This window comes from Channa argus, chromosome 22, assembly GCF_033026475.1.
Source record: "Channa argus isolate prfri chromosome 22, Channa argus male v1.0, whole genome shotgun sequence".
Taxonomy (NCBI): domain Eukaryota; kingdom Metazoa; phylum Chordata; class Actinopteri; order Anabantiformes; family Channidae; genus Channa; species Channa argus.
In genome coordinates, this window is record NC_090218.1 from 1,569,368 (window position 1) to 1,592,233 (window position 22,866).

Sequence of the window (22,866 nt, forward strand, 5' to 3'; positions counted from 1 at the left end):
GCGATATGATTGCCTTATGTTGTGGTTTTATCAAGAGGTTTTTATCAAGCTGCTGATGTGAGATGGCATTCTAGATTCACAAAAAATATAAATAGTAACACAATAAGAGCTAATTTTGTTTATTAATCTTACAGCAGAAAGATTGTAATAAACATAAGTCAACAGATAATCCCTTAAGGATAAACAGCAAAAAAGTTTTTGGTATTTTTCTGGTATAAAGCAGCTGAAGAATAACCAAGTTTCTGTCAATTATAAAGCACATTTATATAATTTATTGATACGCATAAGTTAAAGTGCCCAAAATGTTGCAAACTATACTGTCAGTGTACCTGAGCAATGTTATTGTAAAATCCAACACTTAAATTTTAATTCTTTTCAAAAAATATATTAAAAACATACATTCAGTTCACTGGCAAAGCAATGTTTAAAAAGGTCTCTGTGATATGATGGATAACAAAGGCACCACTTTTTTCCCGCTACTACAATATTTAGGTTTAAGTCTGTCCAAGCTGGTTCACAGAGTCCACAATCATCTGCAAAGCTGGATTTCTTCGACTGCTCAGTATGGTCTGAATGCTGAGTGTGAGCTAAAGAGAGACATAATAGAAAACTGAAATTTGCTACTTTTATGTAGACAGTATGTAAAGACATACGTGTAAAATGATTTACCGATTGTTGCTGTGCAAGAGCATCTCGATAAAGGGCCTGTCTACGTTCCTGCTCCTTCTCATCATACATATTCCAAAGCTGAGCCTTGATCTTAATGTGGTCGTCAGAGAGGTCAGGGTACTGTTGTCGCTGCAACATAAACAAATAAGTGCTCATACACATTAGCTATAAAAGACTATTCCAAACAACTTATGTGAACCTAGGGTTTTGTATTATGTGCAATTTGCATCCTGTTATCAGCCATCTTCTTATGTCATACATTATTTTAAATTCGGCTTTGTGTGTCGGTGCACAGGTAAACCAAGCTAATCTGCAGGTAACAGCACGCCTTGGACTTCAACGGAGAAAAAATACTCAACACAGGTTTTATTATCTTTAAACATAATTCTATTATCTTTTTTTAACAACATTAAAAACATTTAGACTTTACCAGCTTTTTTTATTTTTTTTTATAAAAAGGGTACTTAATGTGTGACACATTTATTTAAGAATGCTTTGCTTGTTCTATGTTCTGAAAATCTGGTGATTCTTTTCTGATTTTCGTCATTGCAGAAGGCAGATTTGGGGAATTAGATGGTACTGTAAGATGATATACAGTTATCCTAGCATTAGCATCTATGGATATATTAGACCTTTGTGGGTGTGCTGCAATTCAACGATTTATGTAAATACTGGAATTTATTCATTAATGTATCCTGAATTTGAAGTTAGTGTATCAAATTTGCATTAAAGCTAAAACGTAATGTCATAAAATGAAACTTCATTAGTTAAATGGAGCCTTATTTTATAATATTAAATATACCATTTTAATGCCAAGGTCACTTACCACTTTTAACATGTAGTCCTGAATCGTGTAAGACATCATTCCCTGCAGTGAATGGAAGGCCAGTGATACATTGGCTCTGGCCTTGTTGAGTAATTCCTGCCAACACATTTTTAAGTCACATCTTATACAAAATAACCAGCAGTAATATCTATTGAAAGGTTTTAGAAGATTATATTTATACCAATAGCTGCTCATTGGTCTTCATATTCAAGGTGTCGTGGCTCAAGCTGCCTGAAGTGTTTGCTGTATTTGACTGAGGAAAAGACACATTTATGTAGACAAAGTAAGCCCTTCGTGCTCCCGCTCATGACAGTTTATGCTTAGCAGTGTGCAGCTATTTACCTCAGCCTCGTATTCAGCCCAGGCAGCTTTGCGTTCTGCTTCACTGAGCTCCTCCTCTTGTTTATGGTCCAGCAGAGATTCGTGCTCGTGGTACGATACTATATGTTTTTTACAGGTTTCTAATAACCGTGCCAGGACTGTATCCTGACAAAGAAAGAAACAAAAAATAAATCAATAATTTTAGGCCTCAATTTGTTGTGTTTGTCAGAGAACTGTGTGTCATATTTTCAGGACATTAAAACAGAAACTGGAAAATAAAGACAGTGGCATCACTTTTGGCAAAACAGAAGTTGTTCTCTTGCTTGTCTTTGAGTTTGGGTCATCCAGCAGGTCTGGCTCAAAATTGTAAAGCTCAGTTAGTTCAGAAAGGGTGAAGTGCCGCTCAATCTGCTGTTGATCCACCACTCGATAGGACAAAGACTGCTTGGTCACCTGACGATCGTAGATCTTCTCCTCCATGGTCCCCTAGAGATAAAAATATTACAGCATTAATAAGCAAGACAAAATGCTTTTTAAGTGAAAATATAGCACCCCCAGGAAATCCATACACAGCACTTTTTTGGCTGTGCCTACTAAACTAATGTTTGTTCATTTCAATTTAAAGGCAATTTAGCATCAAAACAACAAAATAAAAAAATCCTCTCAATCTGCAACCTTCTTTCCATTTTATATTTATATTTTCCCATTTATAATGCAGCCCAGCAACAAGCCTTACATTTTGTCCCAAAAGACAAAATGCTACCATGAAGTCTTGTTTACTGGGAATTTGGACAATAGATAATATATTGATTGAAATCACTGTATATTTAAATATAACAAAATAAACTAGAAATACAGCATCCCAGTATAATGTGCTGCAAATCAGTCAAGTTGCAGTTTATATGCATGCGTGTCCAGAGTCATAGTCTAATGAGCTCATTCATGAGTAAAAATGAAAGTTTGTGCCAGATGTAATACAATTGTTATATTGCTTTCACGAGAATGTGATGGATGTGAGGTTATAATGACCCTGACCTTTGACCACCAAACTCTTACCAGTTCACCCTTAGTGGATGCTTGTACTTAATATTTAGAAGTTCTATCAAGGCATTTGTGTGATACCATGTTAACAACAATGGGAAGGATGGACAACACTAAAACATAATAACATTTTTCTGAAACCATGCAGCCAGTGCCTTCCAAACTGAAGATTGTCCACGTTACAGTGATTTTGTTTGATGTTCAACATTATCAAATTATCTGACTGAACACATTATACTCTAAATCAAAGTAACCAGTGAGCTTACCTGAGCCAAGAAGCGGTAAACAAACACATGTTTTAGCTGACCGAAGCGGTACACCCTGTAAATGCTCTGTATGTCATACGAAGGATTCCATGAGGCGTCAAAGATGATGACTCTGTTGGCAGACACGAGGTTGATGCCGAGCGATCCAGCTCTTGTTGAGATGATAAACAATCGCCCACTGAAATAAGTCGATAATATGTGGTTCAAACTGTGAAACATTCTGCTTTGATCTCACCATCTGTAACAAGTGAGAGGAGCCGTACCGGATATTGTCAGCATTGTTAAACTCATCTGCCCATTTCTTCCTTAACACGGCACTGGTGGAGCCATCAAGACGATAATAATCAACATCTTTAATCCAGCTGCCTGCTTTTAGACCAAAAAAGAACAAAATTTGAGCACCACGAAGTCAGACATTTTTAAATGCAATATTATAAACGGAATAATACCTTTGCATGATAATTGGTCTCTGGCACGGTGAGATGCCTCAAGAAAATCCTCAATCAGGTCTAATGAGATCAAGGACTGACTGAACACAAGCCTAAAACATAAAAATGGATTTGATTAGATATGATCACCAGTCAGAATACTGACAGAACCCCTTACAGTGTATTTGTGTTTAAATTTGTTTCAGTCCAGATGATAACTGACACTTTATCCCCCAGGTCTTCAGCCATTCTGAGGATCTCAAACAACAGCACCATCTTCCCTGAGTGTTCAGGGATCTTGGTGTCCGCTTCAGTCAGAAAATGCTTGTACCAGTCTTCATATGGACTCTGAGGCCTGGGGCTGTGGGTTGCTTTCTCTCCTACACATAATATAACACAAAACAAACTATATTAGCATCCAGGTTGCCGAGTTAGCATATTAGTGACCCATGGTGCTTATATACCTTCCACTGCCGGGACATCTTTGGATACATCAACAGTAAGCAATGTGCAGTCATTGGGGTTATTCCCGTCTTTTTCATTGTTGGATCTCAGTCTACTTCTCCCGGCAGAAAAGAAAGAAATGTAAATTATAAAATCAGGTTGAGAAGTGGGTAGAAGTACCTGCTACTCTCTGTTTGTTTAACTTTTATAATTTAATTATTAAAAAAAGTATTTACTGCCATTAGTCTGTATACAATACCTAGTCTATGACATGTTTTCCATATTTATTGCAGAGTTGCAGTTAAACTGTATATAAAGCTGTTTACAGTACATGAATTTCCTTTGATATCACTAGAGAAACCCCGACCTAACTGAACATAGCTTCCAAACAGACAGTAAAGGTCCCAAAGTCTGTTTTAATAAACCAGGATTGGTGCAGATGAGAAACAAATGATCTGACAGTAACATGTTGAGTGTGAAATTATCGTAGTAGACCTTACTTCTCAGACAGAATATTTTCTTCATTTCTCAGCAGAGCAGCTCCTTTCACTTGATTCTTCTTTTCAAAATGTCCCTGTATAAAAATCCACTGAAGTGTGAAATAAAATTTTTAACATTCAACATTATCTCAGGCATGAATGTGTGCTCGAGGTACCTTGTTTTTTTTCCTGATGTAGTTTAGCTCAAGGCACCAAGGATGAGTCCAAATTCGGCTCAGTACCTGAAAGTCCTTAAACAGATTTGCTCCAGTCCTGTGCGCTGCTCTGGTCTTCATGAAACCCACACCTGGTAAAACAAGCATGATTATACTTTAGATGGTTGAACGCAAATTTGAATGAAATCACCAAAACAAAATGACACGATGTATTTATAATTCTTGAGAAGGAACATAAATACATGCCTTGATGAATCAGTGAAACGAGTGACTTCATTAAGTCTTAATTTTATTAGAATTATCTCTATACATAGTTCCTTATAGTACATATCTAGGGACTCCTATATTTTTCTATAAATTAACTACAACATGGAGGAAAGTAGTCACTAAATACATAGATTTCAGTTAAGTTGTCACAGCAAATAAATCATTTAATACTTCTTAATGGAAATCACAAAAGATAGGTGTGGTCTCTTATTTAGTTTGAGTTTCTTTACATCTTACCAGTGACATGGTTTAGGTAGTACTGGTACAACTTATACTGAAGAGGGGAAACCCTCACAGCCAGCACATACTCATGTTTGCGAGGAAGAAACTGGGTCAACTCTGAGTAATCTCTTCTCTGGAAAGAAAGATAAACAAACTGTTGTAAGAGTTGGAATAGAAAACCACACTGTACTGAAACTGTGCATCTGGCAATATTGTTTGTTTACCTGCACACAACCAGCCAACATAGCATGAAGTACATGAGCTCGGTTCTTCATGATTCGGACGTCTTTCAGCGTGGAGTCCGCACACTGGCCATTTGCTATAGGGTTGATAAAGCGGTTTCGAAACTCACTCAGTGAGCCCAAAAGATTTCTCTTGATGAAACTGACCATGCAGTGATCTGTGTGAACACGATATGCTACATAAATATTTTTAAATGAAATATACATACACACATTCATTTTTTACTCTATAAGATTTGCAATGTTAGTAAATGTAACAGTTTGTTACTGGTCTCACTTAAACATTCATTATGTAGGTTAACATATTTCAGTGAACAAAGCTTTCTCCAAATGCCAATAGGCCATTTTATATGTAAATATGACTAACAGTGAACCAAGATTCAGCTGTGCTGCATTTTCAACAAATACTCAGGAAGTAGAAAAAAGAAATGCATAAAAAAATCTGTCAACAGCTAATTGAAAAAAAAATCACATTGGTTCAACAACAAAAAAATCTGCCCTCCTTTGATACATCAAATATGATGTTGCAGTGCAGACTTACACTCAACCAGGTTATTTTGCAATGGTGTGCCAGTCAGGATCACTCTACGTTGGGTCTTAATGGCATTCATAGCTTTGGAGATATTTGATGAGACGTTGCGCAGGATGTGCCCCTCATCACAAACCACAAAGTCCGCACCTAAAGAAAATCAGTTACAGATCACAATCAATTAGCTGAGGAAAGGAATGACACAAAAGTTTTACAAATGATTATTCTACAAAGTTACTGTACCTGGATCCACCAGTATGCTCTGTAACTCTTTCTTGCACCCCTCATCATTGATTTTCTGCCCTAGGGACAGCATGCGGTACATCTCATAACCCATTATCATAACACCTCCATCTCTCTGCCACCTCTGCAGAGCTCTTAGTCTTTCGGAAAAGTTCTTTTTTGTAGCCAGTTCCGTAACCTGTAACATGTTGAGCCAATAACGACAAATGGACATGTGTTTGAGCACATCTGAAGCATAAAAATGTACTATCGTTTATTTATGATTTACCACATTGCGTGTGTTGAATACCTTGACTTTATCCTCTCCCATGTTGTCCTGCCATTTCTTGAACTCGCTGATCCAATTGAGGATGGTGTTAAGTGGACACACAACTAGGGCAGTTTTAAATTTCAAGTTTGTTGAAAGCAGCACCGTGTGGAGGAACGTTACCACCTATAGATGATCAAGAAAGTTAAGGACACTGTCCATCTCTTATGTGATCATCATGTCCAATTTTGATGTGACTTATAAGAAAGTAAAGTAACTCTAAATGGTTGGGTATTCATTGTCTAATAAAAGCAAACAATAATACTACTGGTGCATGTGTATGTCTTCACCTGCAGAGTCTTCCCCAGGCCCATGCAGTGTGCCAGTATACACCCTGAACCAGAAGAAGAGTTGGCCTTCTTCACAGATTCACAACAACTGTCCCAAATAAATTGAACACCTGTAGGAGAATAAAGAGTAAAGCTTTGGCTGAACACAAAAATGTACTGAAGTGTGGAAATGCACCACTAATAGCACAGGCTACAGGTAACTAATTAAATAATGTTAGTTTTTCCATTTACATACCTTTACTGTGTATAATATTAAAGCAACATTAGTAAAAAGAGCACAAACTAACCATCCACCTGGTGAGGCTTCAGCCTCGTCACCAGGTTACTGTGCACCTGAACAAGAGGCTCCTTGGTCTCCTCATCCTGATCTAGGATCAGCTTGGTGGTGATTGGACACACTACTTGAGACAGCTCATCCTCTATAACTTTTATCTGAAAAGTGAAGCCGATAACGAGAGTCAGCATTTTGTCCTTTTGCTCCTTCTTTTAGAAAACATCCTATCAGAAGTGCCATTGTGCAATAAAACCTTTATGTATTGTGTATTCATCATTAGGCACAGAGTATCTTAAGAGCAGGCCTAGCAGTAGAAAGCTGAACATTAATCTACTGTAAAGTTTAAGTTTAAGAGTTGATTAGCCTGTTTGGCTTGCGGTGTATGCAGTACCTCTCGCCTGTCCTCCATCTGCTGCTCCCTGGTTGCCAACCGTTTGCATCTCTCCTCCTCCTCTCTCAGAGCTTCCTGGGTCTCAGCACAAAGACTCACATCGTCCAGTATTTTGCGGATCTTTTTGCGTCCTTTGGGAGTTCCCTTGCTATCACTGATGCTCTCATCTTCCAACTCTTGGTCACTCTTCACAAAAAGTTCCATCAAGCAATATGACAATTATACATCAAAGACAACTCAATTTTTAAATTATTAGAGAAGGGCAGATACAGATCGGGTTGGTAAACAACTACCTTTTCATTGCTGGAATCAGACAACCAAATACAGGGCACTTGTTTTGTCTGTTCATAACCATCTTGTGATTTGTTAAGTAAGCTGGAGCTAGAAAGGAGGAAAGAGAAATTAAATTTCATGTATTACACCTACTCAGTATACACTGAAGTCTGTATAAAGAACAGTATATGTACACAACAGTAAGTTGTGTATACAGAGTATTCATAACTCTGAACTTGGATGTTAACAATGCAAATGCAAATTATTTTATCGGAAACAAATTAAACCTAATTTTTAGACATTTATCAATAATATTATGTTAAGGTTCTAGTCTGCATCCCATTATAGCCATTCCAATGTAAGTTGATGCAAAAATAACTATATCAATGCAAAAGTTTGCATTCCATTTATACTTTTGTGTTGATGGAAAAAATGTTTTTGTTTTACTCTTTTTATTTCAAATAGGAGGATGCATTTAACTCTATAATCAACACCCTACAGTCTAAAGCAACCTCATATTGTGCCATAATTTAAATTAAAATCTGGATCAGGTCTCGACAATTCAGTACGTCCACCTCTTTTTTTCAAATTATTTTCTCATATATATACATATCAATTTAGTTAGTTAGTTAGTTATATTACATCTTAAAAAAGATGGCATTCATGAATGAAACCCTAAATTTGTATCAATTAAAACCCACCTGCATCTTGACTCAGTAAACTAAGGGGGGATTTGCTGGTATACCGTCTTGTCAAGCATTTTGTGAGATATTGCTAACAGACATGACCAAGTCCCTTTGCTGAGGTTGTAAACCTCGCTTACTTGTGCTATTATTACGCAGTTTCATTAGTTGCCATTATTCAATCGCTGCTACTTGTAGCATGTATAACAAAATCAAAATCAAAATCAAAATTTGAAAGAATTCAAATTGTACTACTTTGCTGTTGTTGAAATATAGTGTACCTTTGGCTCTTTTTTTCACTAGCCTCATCCTCTGACTGACTTAGCTCCTCACTCATCCCAAGGTTATCCAGCGCAGACTCAACACTCTCACTCTCATGGTCAGCTTGACAAAAATCAAAACAGACATTAGAGAAAGGTAGGTATTCCCTGTTCAGGCAGACTAGGTGTATAATGTTAGAGGTGTCCTTACAGTTCAGGTGTTTGCTGCTGGCTCTTGTCTTACTCTTGCACTTTCCTACTTCATTCTGCGATGTTTTCTCTTCTAAGGTTAGTTTGAGACGAAGAAGATGGTGCCTCAAGTTGGGACCATCAGACATGGCGTCAGACGAATTTGAAGCAACATCTTCTTCTGCAGCAAAAATATGTTATATTATCATCTCTCCTTGTGTTATCCACAAAATACAACTGATTAAAAGTACAAAGATCCAATTCAGTTGTTGACTTATTAAGACTAAAATCAGAAATTAACACTTGTGCTTATAAAAAAAAGATGCACAAGAAAAAAAAAGTGTTAAATCTAAATAGTGCTAATTTAAAAAAAATAAAATTACTTACCGCTGTCATCTGTTCCATTATCTTCATTGTCTTGATTGAACTCCCTGTCACCCTCCGACTCAGACTCATCTTGTGTTTCCTCATCCGACGAGATATCATCACTGGAGTAGTTGGCTTTGATTTGGGCCAATAGCATTTTCTTAGCGATTCTTTCAAAAGGTAGAAAAGAAGGAAAAGGTGCCTGAAGTTCATTTAATCATCAGTTACATTATCTTCAGCTTGATATTGTTATACTTGTTACAAGGCAAGATCAAAATCTCTTTAATGACAGTTGAATATAATATTTAACAAAAATAATTCTTGAAGTGCTGATTAGGTGCCAAAAATCTATGAGCTGTTGAAATCTTTGTAGTGAGTCACTTCTTGTCAAACATTTTGTGTCAAAACCTAAACCTCTACTAGTCAAGTCACGGACCAATTAAAATAAACGGTCTCAAAGTCATATTTACTATAACCGCAGGGGGGGGGGAAATGAGATAACAAGGAGACGGAGACTTTTTGAGTAAGAATTTATTACAACAAACATGTATTCTTCACAAAAATCAAAACAGAGGGACATTCTAAATGTTTTTCTTCTTTTGGGAACAGGGACGGATTACTTTTTTCCTACATAGATTTTTGCTTCCTCATGTCCAACAGGCATTTGTTCGTAAAAAAAAATATATATATATACTGTTGCGTAGTTCATCCAATCATGGCAGTTAGCAGTAAAGATATACATGCTTGTCTTAAAGATGGAGAATAATATGCTTACAGAAACAACAAATTACTAAAAAAAAAGTGTGTAAATAAATATGCTGCACATAACGATAGTTCATGAAAACACTTAAAAAAAAAAAAGAGCACCTAAAGTTTTGTCTATCAGTCACTCAATATTAAATATAATATTTATATATATGCCTTTTCTACATCTACCTATGCTCAATGCACAGTTCCTAGTGCAGGCTGACCTGTAACATCCTAAGATAATTGAGGATAAAAAGACTTATATGGGACATAAGGGCTGCACATACAGGACTGATCCTATAGTACAGGTCACTGAACTTAGGTCATTTTTACTGAAATTAAATGCAACATCTTGTGAGGCTTTGTTGCATTATAATTTATGAAGGTGCTTTAAGACAGCAGCAGTAACCGATCAGTATGAGTCTACGATGTAATTTACCAGGTTTCAACGAATATAGGGTCACATAGGAATTTGGCTTTGCTGCCATCAGTAATCAGATTGTGAGGTTTTCAAAACAAAGTAACAGTCATTTGTGTATTGCAGCGCACTAACTATAAAAAGTGTAAACTTTACATTTCTGCTGACCATTTACCTAAAGACAAATTTGTGATGTCGCTGCAGTTTAACCTTTACAAAGGGGGAAGAAAAAAAAAAAAACTTAGCACCAATAGGAGGTGACAATGTCCGAGATTTAAGTGACTGCAGTCTAAAAGCACTGCATTCATTGTTGTACTGTCAGAAAATCCGACCTGGAAAAAAATATCAGAAACACACATGGGTATCATTTAAAGGCGTAATGTAAATTTGGTCACTTTTTCATTATACTGATGTAGTTCTAAAGTCCACCATTAAATCTCAGATATACAATGTCTACATTAACATTAAGGAGCACTGAACTGGGAGCCTCGTTAACAAGCTAGTTTCTGTCAAGTGCGGTCTAAGTCTCAGCAAATTCATTGATCAGTTTAAGTTTATGAAGCTACAGTGTGCTTTAGAAAATGGTCAGCAGATATGTGTACTTTGTGCATAGAAAGTGGGGTAAATCATACTGAAATACTGTGATGGTTCTGAAGAACAATGCTTACGGTAAGGTCTGCAAAATTACCAAGACACTTGTGTCTTTGACAGAAATGTTTATCAAATGTGCTTTGAGTATGGATGCCCAGGGAGGACAGGACACACAATTACCAATTAAAGCATCTCACTGGACACATACATACATTATAGCAAAAATACAATCAAGGTTTTTCTTTCTCAGCTGGTCAGTTGCTCAAACATGATCTATAAGAAAACAAACTGCATGTTGATGCAGCTTTTCAAAACTTTTTGCCACCAATAGCCTCAATGTAAGGAAACAATGGAATTTCTGAATGCAGGTAATTGGTGGATTTTCTTCTTTAGTTGTTTCCGTTTTACAGGTGTATCTTGTGTAACCTTTTGTAGAGGCTTTCTGGGTCAGAGGAAATCACATAACCTTCAATTTCAACACTGAGGTCTCTAAACACACCTTAATTTGTTCTTCAGACCCAGGCCCCAAGCAGTAATAACAGAATTGTATTATCCTCCACTATACTGGGGTTGAGTCACAAATCTCAGAGCCCAAAATATAAAACTGTGTGTATGGAGACATACTACTAGAGATACAGTAGTGAAAAAGCTTTATAATTTGAATGTGCCAAGACATTAAAAGAATCTCTGTGAAAGCACCAATGTCAGTGAGAAAAGATTTTGGTAAATGACATGAATATTAAAAAATAAAAGAAATCTGAAAAATAAATGTAAACTTATTTATATAATACAACATATTTCTGTATGCAAACATATATGTTCACATGTGATAGCAGCACTGACCAGACACTTAATATTCAGACAAGATCTAAGGTCAGTGCTGCATAAGTGTGTGTTTATACACTAACAGCAAAATGATAATACAAATAAACAGACAGGAAAGCTGAATGACAGCTCCACCTATCGTAGTCCAATAGACTATACTGGCATTGAGATGATTTAGGGAAATCAGAGTTTTGATATGATAAGCCAGTAAGCCAGTAAAATACTTTGAGTGCCAGATGAATACATCGATCACATGCTCTAGCTTTATTCAGTCCTACAACAGAGCACTCACATCTAATGAGTGTCACCCTGCTGTAAAGCCTGATTTGGGGTGTGACTGTAGAGTGTCAGTGACCCAGCAGTGTTGTTATATAGTACCAGATTCTGGAGCTTCAGTAATAAACTTTTTTTTAATATTATCTACTCCATTAGTAGCTTGCATGTCCTCCCAATCTTTCAAGAAAAGAAAGTACATGCCAGGTTATAACAAATCCTGAGATTTAAATATATTTATATTTAATTTTTTCAAAGTACAGTTATTCAGCAGACTGATATAATGCATGAACACCAGTATCTAACGCAGGAACATTTGTGAAACTGACATAACTGTAATATAATAATAATAATAATAAAATCATTATTAAATATATTTTGTGACATCAAATTAGACTTTAAAGTTTACCTTTGTGCCACCCACCCCCACCAAAAAAGCATAAAAATGGGAATAGAGTACATTTGCACAGCCATATATGTGATCAATTTAGGAATAATTTTAGAGCAGAAAATCACAAAAAGGATTTTCGAGGTGACAAATCTTATGCACATGTTTACACAACTTAGTCAGCCTTGCCTCCAGTATATTAACACAAAACATTGCTCAAAATTGAACAGTCCATGGAAAACAAAACAAAAACACTTGTTTTAAATGTATTTGGTAAGTACATGTGCGTAATTTCTCTGGCAGGCAAAGCTTCAAACTTTATACTTCACCAGTAAATAAGAATATTTAAGTTAACACTCCTGCTCAGTGGAGGTACTTGTACATTCTGTAATAACAACAACGTACAATGCAATTCAAAACTCTTCAAATATGAAGGACTACCACTGAAAACATGCCTGTAATACATTAAAATTAGCTGTGAGGCAAAATAAGCGTCATCGTTGAAATGTATGATGGGACCTGTGCAAGCAAAAGTCGGTCGTTTGCCAAGTTTCCATACAATACAAGCTTAATTGCCAAGTATAGAATGCAAGTATAAGAAATAATAATACAAATTAGATTTCAACTTGTTGAACACATATGTCTGGCATTTACATGTATACTGAGTTCTCCGTAAAACACAGAGAGCAGTGTGTTGCTTTTCCTTCAACAGCTTTTTCTAAACAAGCGTCAGTCTCACTGCTTCACACTGTGCCTCTTAAAATGTGTATTTGATTGTTGGGGTTCTACTGCAGCTACGTTTTGGTCGTGTCTGAATAGACTGCAACTGAGTTTTAATGACATGGGTGTTGCTAGTTTTTGCACAGAGGTCAGGATTTGAAGTTGCAGCCTTTCGTCCACATCTAGGGTGTTTTACAAACTCTACATCTGGGCTTTTTGAACCATACCTATTTTCTGGATCATCATCTTCTTCTGCTGCTGCTGCCCATGAGGGCCCAGATTGCTCCTCATCTCCTGCAAAAACAAAAGATGTTATTAAAATTATTAAAGGACAAAGACAAACTACCTCATAAAAATGTATATTGCTGGTAGTAGTTAAAGGGGTTTTTTCCTCTCCACTGTTGCCTAGGGCTTGCTCAAGGGGGGAATTGTTGGGTTCTCTCTATACATCTTTATGGTCTTGACTTTATTCTGTAAAGTGCTTTGAGATGACTTTGTTGTGAATTGGCACTATATAAATAAAATTGAATTGAATTGTTACTGTATATACAGCATATTCACAGTGTAGCCTCTGTCTAACTTAAGAAAAACATTTTGTGCAGACAAATTCCCCACAGACACACTGTGCGTAAGACAACGGTTCCTTGATTAACTCTTGTAGCTGTCTTTGGTGGCCACCAAAACCTGAGGTTAATGCCTGGCTCTTCAGCTGCTGAATACACCATGATTTTCACCAGTTTGTTGCTCTGTGTTTATCTGCTGTTTGGTGCTGAGCAGGTAGTTTGTAGTGGAGTTTTTAAGCTTTCGTATTTTTTTTCAGTGAACAAAAAAAATTTCAGGCCAATGAACAACACTGAACGGAAAATCTATAAAAAGTGCCCCATTTTCATTGATACTTATTGATACCATTGAAAATAGTGATTATAGTATGTGTAACAATTGCATGTGATGAATAAGATGGAAAAAAATCAAATTTTCACTCCACATTCAAAAGAACCATTGTCATGGACCTTGAAAGATAATTCTAAATGGAAATCTCACCCGATGAGTGATGGAATGCTGCTGCCCCCAGTAAGGCCACATCTTCAGTGATGGGCTTCATCTTCTGTTCACTTCCGTCACTTCCCAAATCATCATCACGTTCATCTTCGCTTGAAGAGTATGATGACTCCATCTTTTCCTGACTAGACTTAGTCTTTGACTTCCCAGCCTGTATCCTACCCTGCTTTCTAGCCCCACTTTTCTCTTTTCGTTTGACAAGGTGAGGCTTCCCTATTGACCTCACCATATGAGAGTGTTGTATTTTTTTCTGTGAGTCTTGATCATCACTAGAGGAATCGGTCCCACTTTCCCTTCGAGGTTTGACTCTTCTTTCACTTGAGTCAGACGTGGGAGAGCAGTCTAAAATCTTACGTTTGCAGCGTAAGGGCGTGTTCTTATTTAGCCAAAAGAGACATTTCTTGGCCACATTAGTTGATGCTTTTCCATCATCCTCATCACTCTGGGGTTCATCAGAGCTATGTGTCATAGCTGCTCGCTCAAGCAGAGCAGAAGGGACTTCGTCCGAGTCCGAGTCGTCTCTTGCTCTGGTCAGACTTTTTTCTTCATTTTTTTTGGCTGGAACTGTAGTGGGAGTTTCCTCTGGGTCAGAGTCACAGTCGCTGTCTGCTACTGAAGAAGACATCTTCACTTTGACATCACTCGGTCGACGCAAAGGTGTCGTTTTCACACGAGGAGACCGTCTATTGCCTTGTTCTTCTTCTAAGTGTAGACATGCACTAGAGTTATTGTTGCTTTTTCTGTCAGCTTTAGCACATATACTCTCTCTTTCTTTTGGTATATCTTTTCCATCTGACTTTGTATGCTTTATGGGGATGTCCTCCTCTATCTTCAAGGCATGAGAAAAAGGCTCCTGCTCCATAGGTACTGGTGTAAGTTTCACTACTAATTTTTTTGTCATGTTGACTCCACTTTGAGAGAGCTTCAGGCCAGTCTTTTGTGTCCCCTCTCTCTCTTCATGTGAATCTGAATCCATTTCATCCCTAGGGCAGATGTGTGATGTTATCCTCTCTGTAAAGCCCTTTGAGTCTGAGTCCTCATCTTCAAAATGTTCACCTGCCAGTTTCTGCAGGTCTTTCAAGCATCTTTCATCAGATACATCCAGCTCAGTGTCTGCTCCTGTTACTGCCTGTGTATCAAAGTCATCATTGAAGAACCTTTCCCAAAAGCTGAAAACATCCAAGTCACTAAATTCCTCCTTAAGGCTTTCCTCGAGTGCGATAAGTGATTTTCGCAGGCCTTTAACTACCGCCAGAAAAGACTTCAGATACAGCTGGCGAACACCAGTGGTTTGCTTGCTTGTTGTCACTGTATGAATAAAATTGACAAATGTTTTGTTTAAGGAGTTTGTGGAGTCCACTAAATGTTTGGCCTTTTTGGTAATGTCTTTGGAAATCTGCAGAGTGTTATAATTAAAGACCACGCTGCCATCCATGCCAGTGTGATCCCATTTATCCAAAGGAATGTTTTGTGGTAAGTGTGGCAGTGAATCATAAAGTCCAGATTTATCCAGCTCCCCTCGATTCCTCTTGCGCTGTTGCTGCCACAGTTGCTCCATGTTCTGGAGCACATTATTGCAGGCCATCACAAGGTCAAAAAGTGGTTCCGGGCTACAAACATAGCAGTACCATTTGCTCTCCAAGATGCCAGACAGCTCTTTCCTTCCCAAATTTCTAAGGATACACTTCTTGCAGAAGGCATTACTACAGTAGTCACAACAGATCAAGTTGCCTCCTTCAGCACACCATCTGCATGAGAGAAAAATATACCAGTTGTAAAAGTCAGCAAAAGCTCCAGACAAAGAAATTCATAAAGTAAAAACATGTTTAAATTCCACTTCAACCAATCAGGCATAACATTATGACCACTAGTGCAATTTAATATAATCCTATACAGTGGATCTGCCATGAATTCTACTTTTAAAAAATATATATGCATTATAATAATGTTTTGGATACTCTAAAATGAATAAGGTAGTCAAAACTTTAGAACCACTGATTCTTATAATGCACTCCAATTCGACTCCACTACCCACTTTGACATCAATAATAAACCCAGTAGAATTATCACCTTACTGACAGTTTCAACCTAAAAAATAAGAAATTATAACCTTGTAAAAGTGGAATTCATGGGAGAGCCCCTGTATTGGATTGTATTAAATTTCAAAGGTGGTTACAATGTTATGCCTGATTGGTCTATAACAAACTTACCTGCATTGCTCATCCATTCCATCTCCATCCTTACTGATGTCATCACTTAGATAATATTTGTAGCAAGACTGACAAAACAAAACATCAAATTACAGTCTGGATGAAAACAATTATAATAAGAGCAATGCAAGGAATCTTTGCAAATCACTACTAATTTACTTTAAATTCCATACATTTCCAATGCAGAAATCACATTTTTAAATGTTTTGCCTTTTGTTAATATTCTATCCATCCATTATCTTAACCACTTATCCTGTTCAGGGTTGCGGGGGGCTGGAATCTCAGCTGCCATTGGGTGAGAGATGGGGTACACTCTGGACAAGTCACAAGTTTGGCAGTAGGGCTAAACACTGAACCACCATGGTTGTTAATGTTAATTTTTTTAGTTTAAATTAAATTATCCACTGAATGGTTCGGAAGAAAACAGCTTAAACTAGTGGGCATGCACCTTAGTCATTCAGTTATGTAACTTCCCTATTTTTAACAATATCATTTTTGAAAAGGGAAGCCAGATAATGTACTCTTTAACCTACAGTTCATATCCCTTCTTGTCAAAATAATAACATCCCTCCAAGTCCAAAACAGAGAAGTATAGTATTAATTGGTGATTCCATTTATGTGGCTATGGAGCTGCTCTACTCATAATGCATGGATACTTTTTCCTGGGTGCAAAAATGTTGTCACTATCATTTTATTCAACAAAATTCAATAAATTCAATAAAAACGCCACACTTCTACATCTGACACTAAACATTCAGGCAGTTTTTCAAGGTTTCTGAATTTTGAAAAATTGTAAATCTTCATAAGTACCAATGGAACGATGAGAATTCAATACAAATTAATCAGAATAAAATGTCAAAAATATGTTCCCGATGCATCAGCAAGCAAACTGACCTTACAAATAAGTACTTTTAGAACTGGATGTCGATAGAAGGAATCTCTCTGAAAGTGGTTGACTTGTCGGCCGCAAGCGGTGCAACTGACGATTCCCATGTGTTCAGCTCCTACAAAAGCACAGCACTTTTCATTACAATGACTTAGTTATAAATATGGTTTGAGGGACTGATTACCACAGATCTGGTTTAAACTCTACTTAAATGTTTCCTGTAAGATGGCCCTAAACAAGACCAATGAAACTTGCTGTTAGCAGGGCAGAATGGAACCGAAGCTTTTGAGGCAGCTTAAACTTAAACTTCACGACAAACCAGTAGCGACTAACCTCCACGTCTTCTTGAGAACTCTTTCCGCAGTACATTCGCTTTACGACTGCGAAACTCAGGGCCCCTAAATTCATCTCTTCCATTATCAACAGGTTCAGGTCTGACCAATACAGTGCCTGCATAAAAAAAAGACCAATATTTAATTAAAACAACAATAATAAGTATATAATTACACTGATATAATAAATTGTAACAACTCATTCATATTGACTGAACTGTATCAACCGTTAATGTATTTTTTAACTTGCAATCAGAATGTAGCACATACAGGGTTTGAAGAACTAAGGAAAGATAAATTAACATTAAACTTGACTAAGGGTAGACGATAAGTGTTCTAGCATGCAACACTGTACATAAATAAACAAAAACCAACCTCCAATTTACATTATATGCACCTCAACTTGTACAAAATTTACACGTAATTGTAATTTATTGTGCTGAGAAAAGTTGCAGCCTACCTTTCGGCAGTCTCGAGATATCAAGGTGACCATTTGCATTAACTGGTAAATCTATGTCCTCACTTGCATTTGAGTCCCCAGATTCATCCAGTCCAGAGTGCTTTATAACAACAGATGGTTTTCTGAAATATCAATGAATAGGAAATGGACAACAATACTTGGAATGCTACTGCATGATGGGAAACAGCAATGCATCCTTGAGACAACCAGCTCTGTGCATATGGACGTAGGTACAATTTGTCAGCCTCCTCTCGTTTTGGTTACTGTTTAAGAAACTCCCAATATGGAGGACACAGTTCTGCGGTATAGTTTGAAAGTTAAATTACAGTGTATGTGCGTAATTTGTTTGCTCCTCGTTTTAAGGTGAATCTGTGAGGTAAGCATGCTGCTGGTGATGTATGCTTTCCACAGAGATCCATTATAATGACAATGTTAACATTCAAGTTTTTTCTCACACCTCTGATTCCTACATGCTGTAGACGAATACAACTTGAAGCAAAATATTATGTATCAAAAAATATCTAAATTTCATGTACTATGTAGCACATCTACAGAAGGTTTACATTTGTGTTTTTCCCTGTGCAATTCCGTAGCTTTTAATTCAAGCTTGCAGCATACTCACAACTCACCTCCTTGAGTTTTTAGTATCCACTCCTACCTGCAAAGCAAGACTGTGTGTTAGTTAAGGTGTAACTGGTAATAATTTGCAATGCATACTCAGCAGCTAGTACCTAATTTGATATGTAAACTGCTTCCTAGGAGACCATGAGTCATGTAAATAAAACATTAGGGATCAAAAATATAATCTATATATAATATATAATAATTCAGAAAGCAAACACTAATCGCTGAGTAGATGGAGGAGACTATTGAACACTGACAAGACAGATGTCAGACGATATGTAAAAATACAACAGTGACATGCAGATGGAGCTCATATGGTTCTTTAAGAAAGAGTTTGCAGCATCAAAAGACCATGTTGGATTGGAATCCCACCAACTAAAAAATGTGGCGTGAGGCTAAAGTGGCTAAATAATCTTTAGAGGTATTTGCAGTGCACTTTTGGAATATTTTTTTATGGATGGATGCACCCCAGAAAGTTAAGAAAACAAAAATCATGTCATTCACCACAGCTACAGGTCAAGGGTGTCATTGTTTCCAACACTCACTCTGCATAAACTGGACTGCTATGTATATAGATAACAATCTTTACACTTCTCTGAATTGTTTCCACATTAATGCCCCAACTCCTTTAGGCTCTCTATGTATCAAGTTGTCAAACTTAAAAACAAGTTTAGAAAGACTCTTAACGTGGTAATAAATTTCAGCCTTGTAAACACTGGATTAAATCTGCAGCAACTGAAAATAATGTTATTCACTGGTGTTGTTGGCAACAAATAGCTCATTTATTAAAAAGGGTTGATACTTATTAAAACAATAAACACCAAGATGTTTACACACCTCTGTCGTGGTTTGAGCAGTGACGTTTCCCACAGAACAGCGCCTCTTTGCCAGACCTGTTATCAGAAGATAAATGTTTGTTAAGCATGTACACATGACAAGATCCCCACCACTTCCCAGCAACCATGATTAGATTAATGAAAAGCTGTACCATCAACATCCCGTGAGGTTGGGGGCCCACTGCTGTCCTCAATACTGGAGTGAGCTATGTACTCGTGCAGCTTGTTGACCAGAACATTTAACTTGCTAGGGGCATTGCTACAGTAAAGACAGAAAAGCATTATAGTAAACGTGTTACAAATAGCTAGTTGATTAATGTTTGTATTTCCATTGTTGCTGGGCCTCTGGCTGCAGCATAATGGACTAATCCCTGTGCTTATTGCTCCTACTTAAGCAGTAGAGTCCACACCCACAGGTGAGTGGGCCAAAAGTTGCTCAATTACATCTGCAATTGCACCATAAGAGCGGCAGTCATAGCACTTCTTCTCTTTAGAAGGAAGTTCTCTAGTTCTCTACTGTTCAAGTTCTCTAGGTACCGGGGTACCTAGCTTTCTCAGATAATCAGGAAACGGTGTTTGCACTTAAGTAACCTGGTTAAGGAAAATCCATGTATACATGCAGCAGAGATTAACCTGATTTCCCCTCGAACTCTGACTTTATTTAGAAGCCTGGCCTCAGATTTCAACTGTATAATGACAGAAAATGCTGCTTTTTCACTTTTCTCCCCCCCTCTCTGCATGTGTTTGGCACATGTGCAGTTGGTAAAGCTGACCTGGTTATGCATATACATGGCAAAGTAATGGGCGTTCTACGGCAGAAAAGTAACTGGGCAAACCAGGTTTCCCTAATGCCCCAATTTCGGAAACCAGCTTTCCCAAGACAGCCGACTGTAACTTTGCTTACAAAAGTCCATGTAAATGCAGTCACTGATAAGATTGTTACATTTCAAAAGCTTTTACATATGCAGCCAAACAGTGCAGATTTGACCTAATTTACAGAAAACAAGCAACTATAAGTTTGTTAACAGTTTCTCAAAATATATGAGTACCACATTTTTGTGTTTCATTTAATCTGTCCTTACATTTACAGATCCCATGATTTATAAGAGCCATTACAGCAGACAAAAACAGAAGCCAGGCATTAACTTTAATGTTTTTCCTTATAATTAACCTGAATGTGTTAATCACTGGACATTAGGGAAACTAAGAGTTTTATGTATTTGTTTACCATTAATACTAGAACAGTCTTACCCGCAATCAATCATGGGGTGCATTAAACTATACCAGATTATAGTATAAACTCAGACATAATAAGTGGTAGCGCTTTGTTTGCATTTTAGGGCAACCTTTGCCGTACCTGACTTAAAATTTGAAGAAAAAACTATGCAGCATGTCACGACAAAATAGGTACTGGCTCAATCTTTACTTCGTGCTCATTCTCTTTTGGGGTCATTTAAAAATAGTTAGAAATGATGTTTATGTTCATTGCATCATCAAAGTAATCTTCCCAAAGGTAACGTTAGATGGCTGATTAGTTAAACTAAACATAAAGTTAACGTAACTGGCAACTTGGTAGCGCGCAACGCTAACGTTATTTAACAGTTCAGCGCCTATACATCTTTTTATTTAGCTAGATCCACAAATAACGCTAATTTGCTTTAAGAAAAAAAAAAAGCCATAAACGCACGTATTGAAAACAAATACATGACTTCGCGTACTCTACACCCTTAATACCCACGTTACTTAATTCTAGTTAGTGGCTAATGTTACCTAAAGCTAAACTAGCACTTACGATTGTTTGATTGAGAAACGGCATAGGCTTATCTTTGTCTATTATCCCGTAACTTAGCTGTTAGCTAACCCGGCTAGCCTGTTGCTAGGCTAATTCGTTAGAATCGCTAGCAAACGAACACATTTCAGTCTGCTGTTTTTACCTGAGCATCGCTGCACACATATCGCGAAGATCTCAAATGCTTATCGTCTCATGATAACACATTAGTCTGTCAGAAATATGGCGGTCAACATGCGCTCCGCATCCCATTAGCAAAGATATAAGAAACAGTAAAGATGACAACCAGTGACTTCGCCTTGTCTCTTTTTCAGTATTTTTAATGCACGTTTTCCTCAACGTTAACATATCGCGCTTTGCCGCCACCTGCTGCCCTGGAGTATGGATCGGATTTGTTTTCCCCTCCCTGCCAACTGTGCCTCGCACCGGACGTAAAACTAAGAGCTGCTGAAACCAAAGAAAAGGTAGCATAAGATAAACAAACATAAAAAAGTACAAACTGCTTTTCACGACCTCTGAAACTATCATCCAGAGAGCAGCAGTCCCCTTTGTTTATTTATTCCTCACGTGACGTTTCAATGTCATGTTCTCCAAATGACTCAGCATACTGTGAAGTGTAATGGCGTCCTCCATGGATAGGTTTGGTCTATAAGCAAACTGGTGGTGGTCGATTAAGGAAGGCAGTGTAATAGAGAATACTCTCTCCAATCATTTCATGGTTTTGAGCCAATTGTGATGGTTAGAAGACTTGAGTCAGGGTCCGCATGCTGTGTCCCCATGGGCTGTGTCTACCACCAAAAGCACCAATAAAGGTGACTTGGTCTGATAAATTGCATGTAGTTTTCCTTTATGGGGTTTGCTGGGTGAGTGTGCTTTGCTTGTTTGTTCTTGCAGGATACAGTATGGTAGGAAGACAAGTGGGACGTTTGACTCTGAAGTTCCAGCAGCAATTTTTCCCCCGATAATCAGGTGGAAAAAAGATATCAGTAGTTTTTGTTGATTTTTATTTATTTATTTTTTGTTATTGTTGACCCGGTTTAGGTAAACTAACCCAACACAGCTTTTGATGAACTTGTCTGACTATGGCTGTATATATGAATTTACAGCCTTTTTGGACTTGGAAGTAACCTTGAAGAGCTTGAAGACTATAAAAGCAACACAGAGCATGCAACAACAAAAAAACTAACTTGAAAATGGTCAACTTTGGCTCTCTGTTGTCTTTATTATTATTATTATTGTTAAACCAATATTTAAATAGAACAAATGTATCTTGTTGATATATTACATATACATACACCCTTTTTACTTTGAAATTTTTCTTTTTGATTAAGCTTATCATTAGAGTTGCTCAGCCACTATGGAGTAGTTTTCAGTTATGCTGCTATAGGATTAGACTTCTGGAGACCCCCTCAAGTGCAGTGAGCTCCTCCCCTCTCCCACTTCTCCATTTATATTCAATTCAACTTTATTTACAACTCACAACAAAGTCATCTCAAGGCACTTTACATCATGAAGTCAAGAC

At 37.3% G+C, this 22,866-nt stretch overlaps 1 protein-coding gene across 3 annotated transcripts; it reads right to left on the reverse strand.

The window, feature by feature from the left end:
* Nucleotides 1–105: 105 nt before the first annotated feature.
* On the reverse strand, nt 106–21,681 carry LOC137107636 (transcriptional regulator ATRX-like). Of its 3 annotated transcripts, none has more exons than XM_067491397.1 (35): nt 21,490–21,681; nt 19,708–19,814; nt 19,557–19,612; nt 18,725–18,753; nt 18,096–18,217; nt 17,637–17,753; nt 17,312–17,421; nt 16,418–16,485; nt 14,190–15,955; nt 13,376–13,442; nt 9,208–9,356; nt 8,843–9,001; nt 8,653–8,755; nt 7,709–7,796; nt 7,416–7,601; nt 7,038–7,182; nt 6,751–6,860; nt 6,443–6,586; nt 6,154–6,331; nt 5,923–6,060; nt 5,364–5,539; nt 5,155–5,272; nt 4,651–4,781; nt 4,496–4,569; nt 4,016–4,110; nt 3,775–3,931; nt 3,573–3,664; nt 3,387–3,492; nt 3,124–3,301; nt 2,111–2,302; nt 1,838–1,981; nt 1,677–1,748; nt 1,496–1,591; nt 670–798; nt 106–587 (listed from the first exon to the last, which is right to left on the reverse strand). In XM_067491397.1, exons 1-35 carry the CDS (start codon nt 21,507–21,509, stop codon nt 495–497), a joined length of 5,715 nt encoding a protein of 1,904 aa, XP_067347498.1. In that variant the 5' UTR covers nt 21,510–21,681; the 3' UTR covers nt 106–494. The 3 variants fall into 3 exon arrangements, with proteins under 3 accessions (XP_067347498.1, XP_067347499.1, XP_067347497.1); XM_067491398.1 differs by having other exon boundaries at nt 3,387–3,489; nt 4,016–4,113; XM_067491396.1 differs by having other exon boundaries at nt 4,016–4,113.
* Nucleotides 21,682–22,866: the final 1,185 nt, after the last annotated feature.

Coding starts and splice junctions, on each gene's coding strand:
- LOC137107636 (XM_067491396.1), bottom strand. CDS start 21,509: ATGTGTGCAGCGATGCTCAG. Junction 6,861..7,037: donor GAAGCCTCACCAGGTGGATG/GTTAGTTTGTGC, acceptor ATTCTCCTACAG/GTGTTCAATTTATTTGGGAC. Junction 1,592..1,676: donor AGACCAATGAGCAGCTATTG/GTATAAATATAA, acceptor ATGTGTTGGCAG/GAATTACTCAACAAGGCCAG.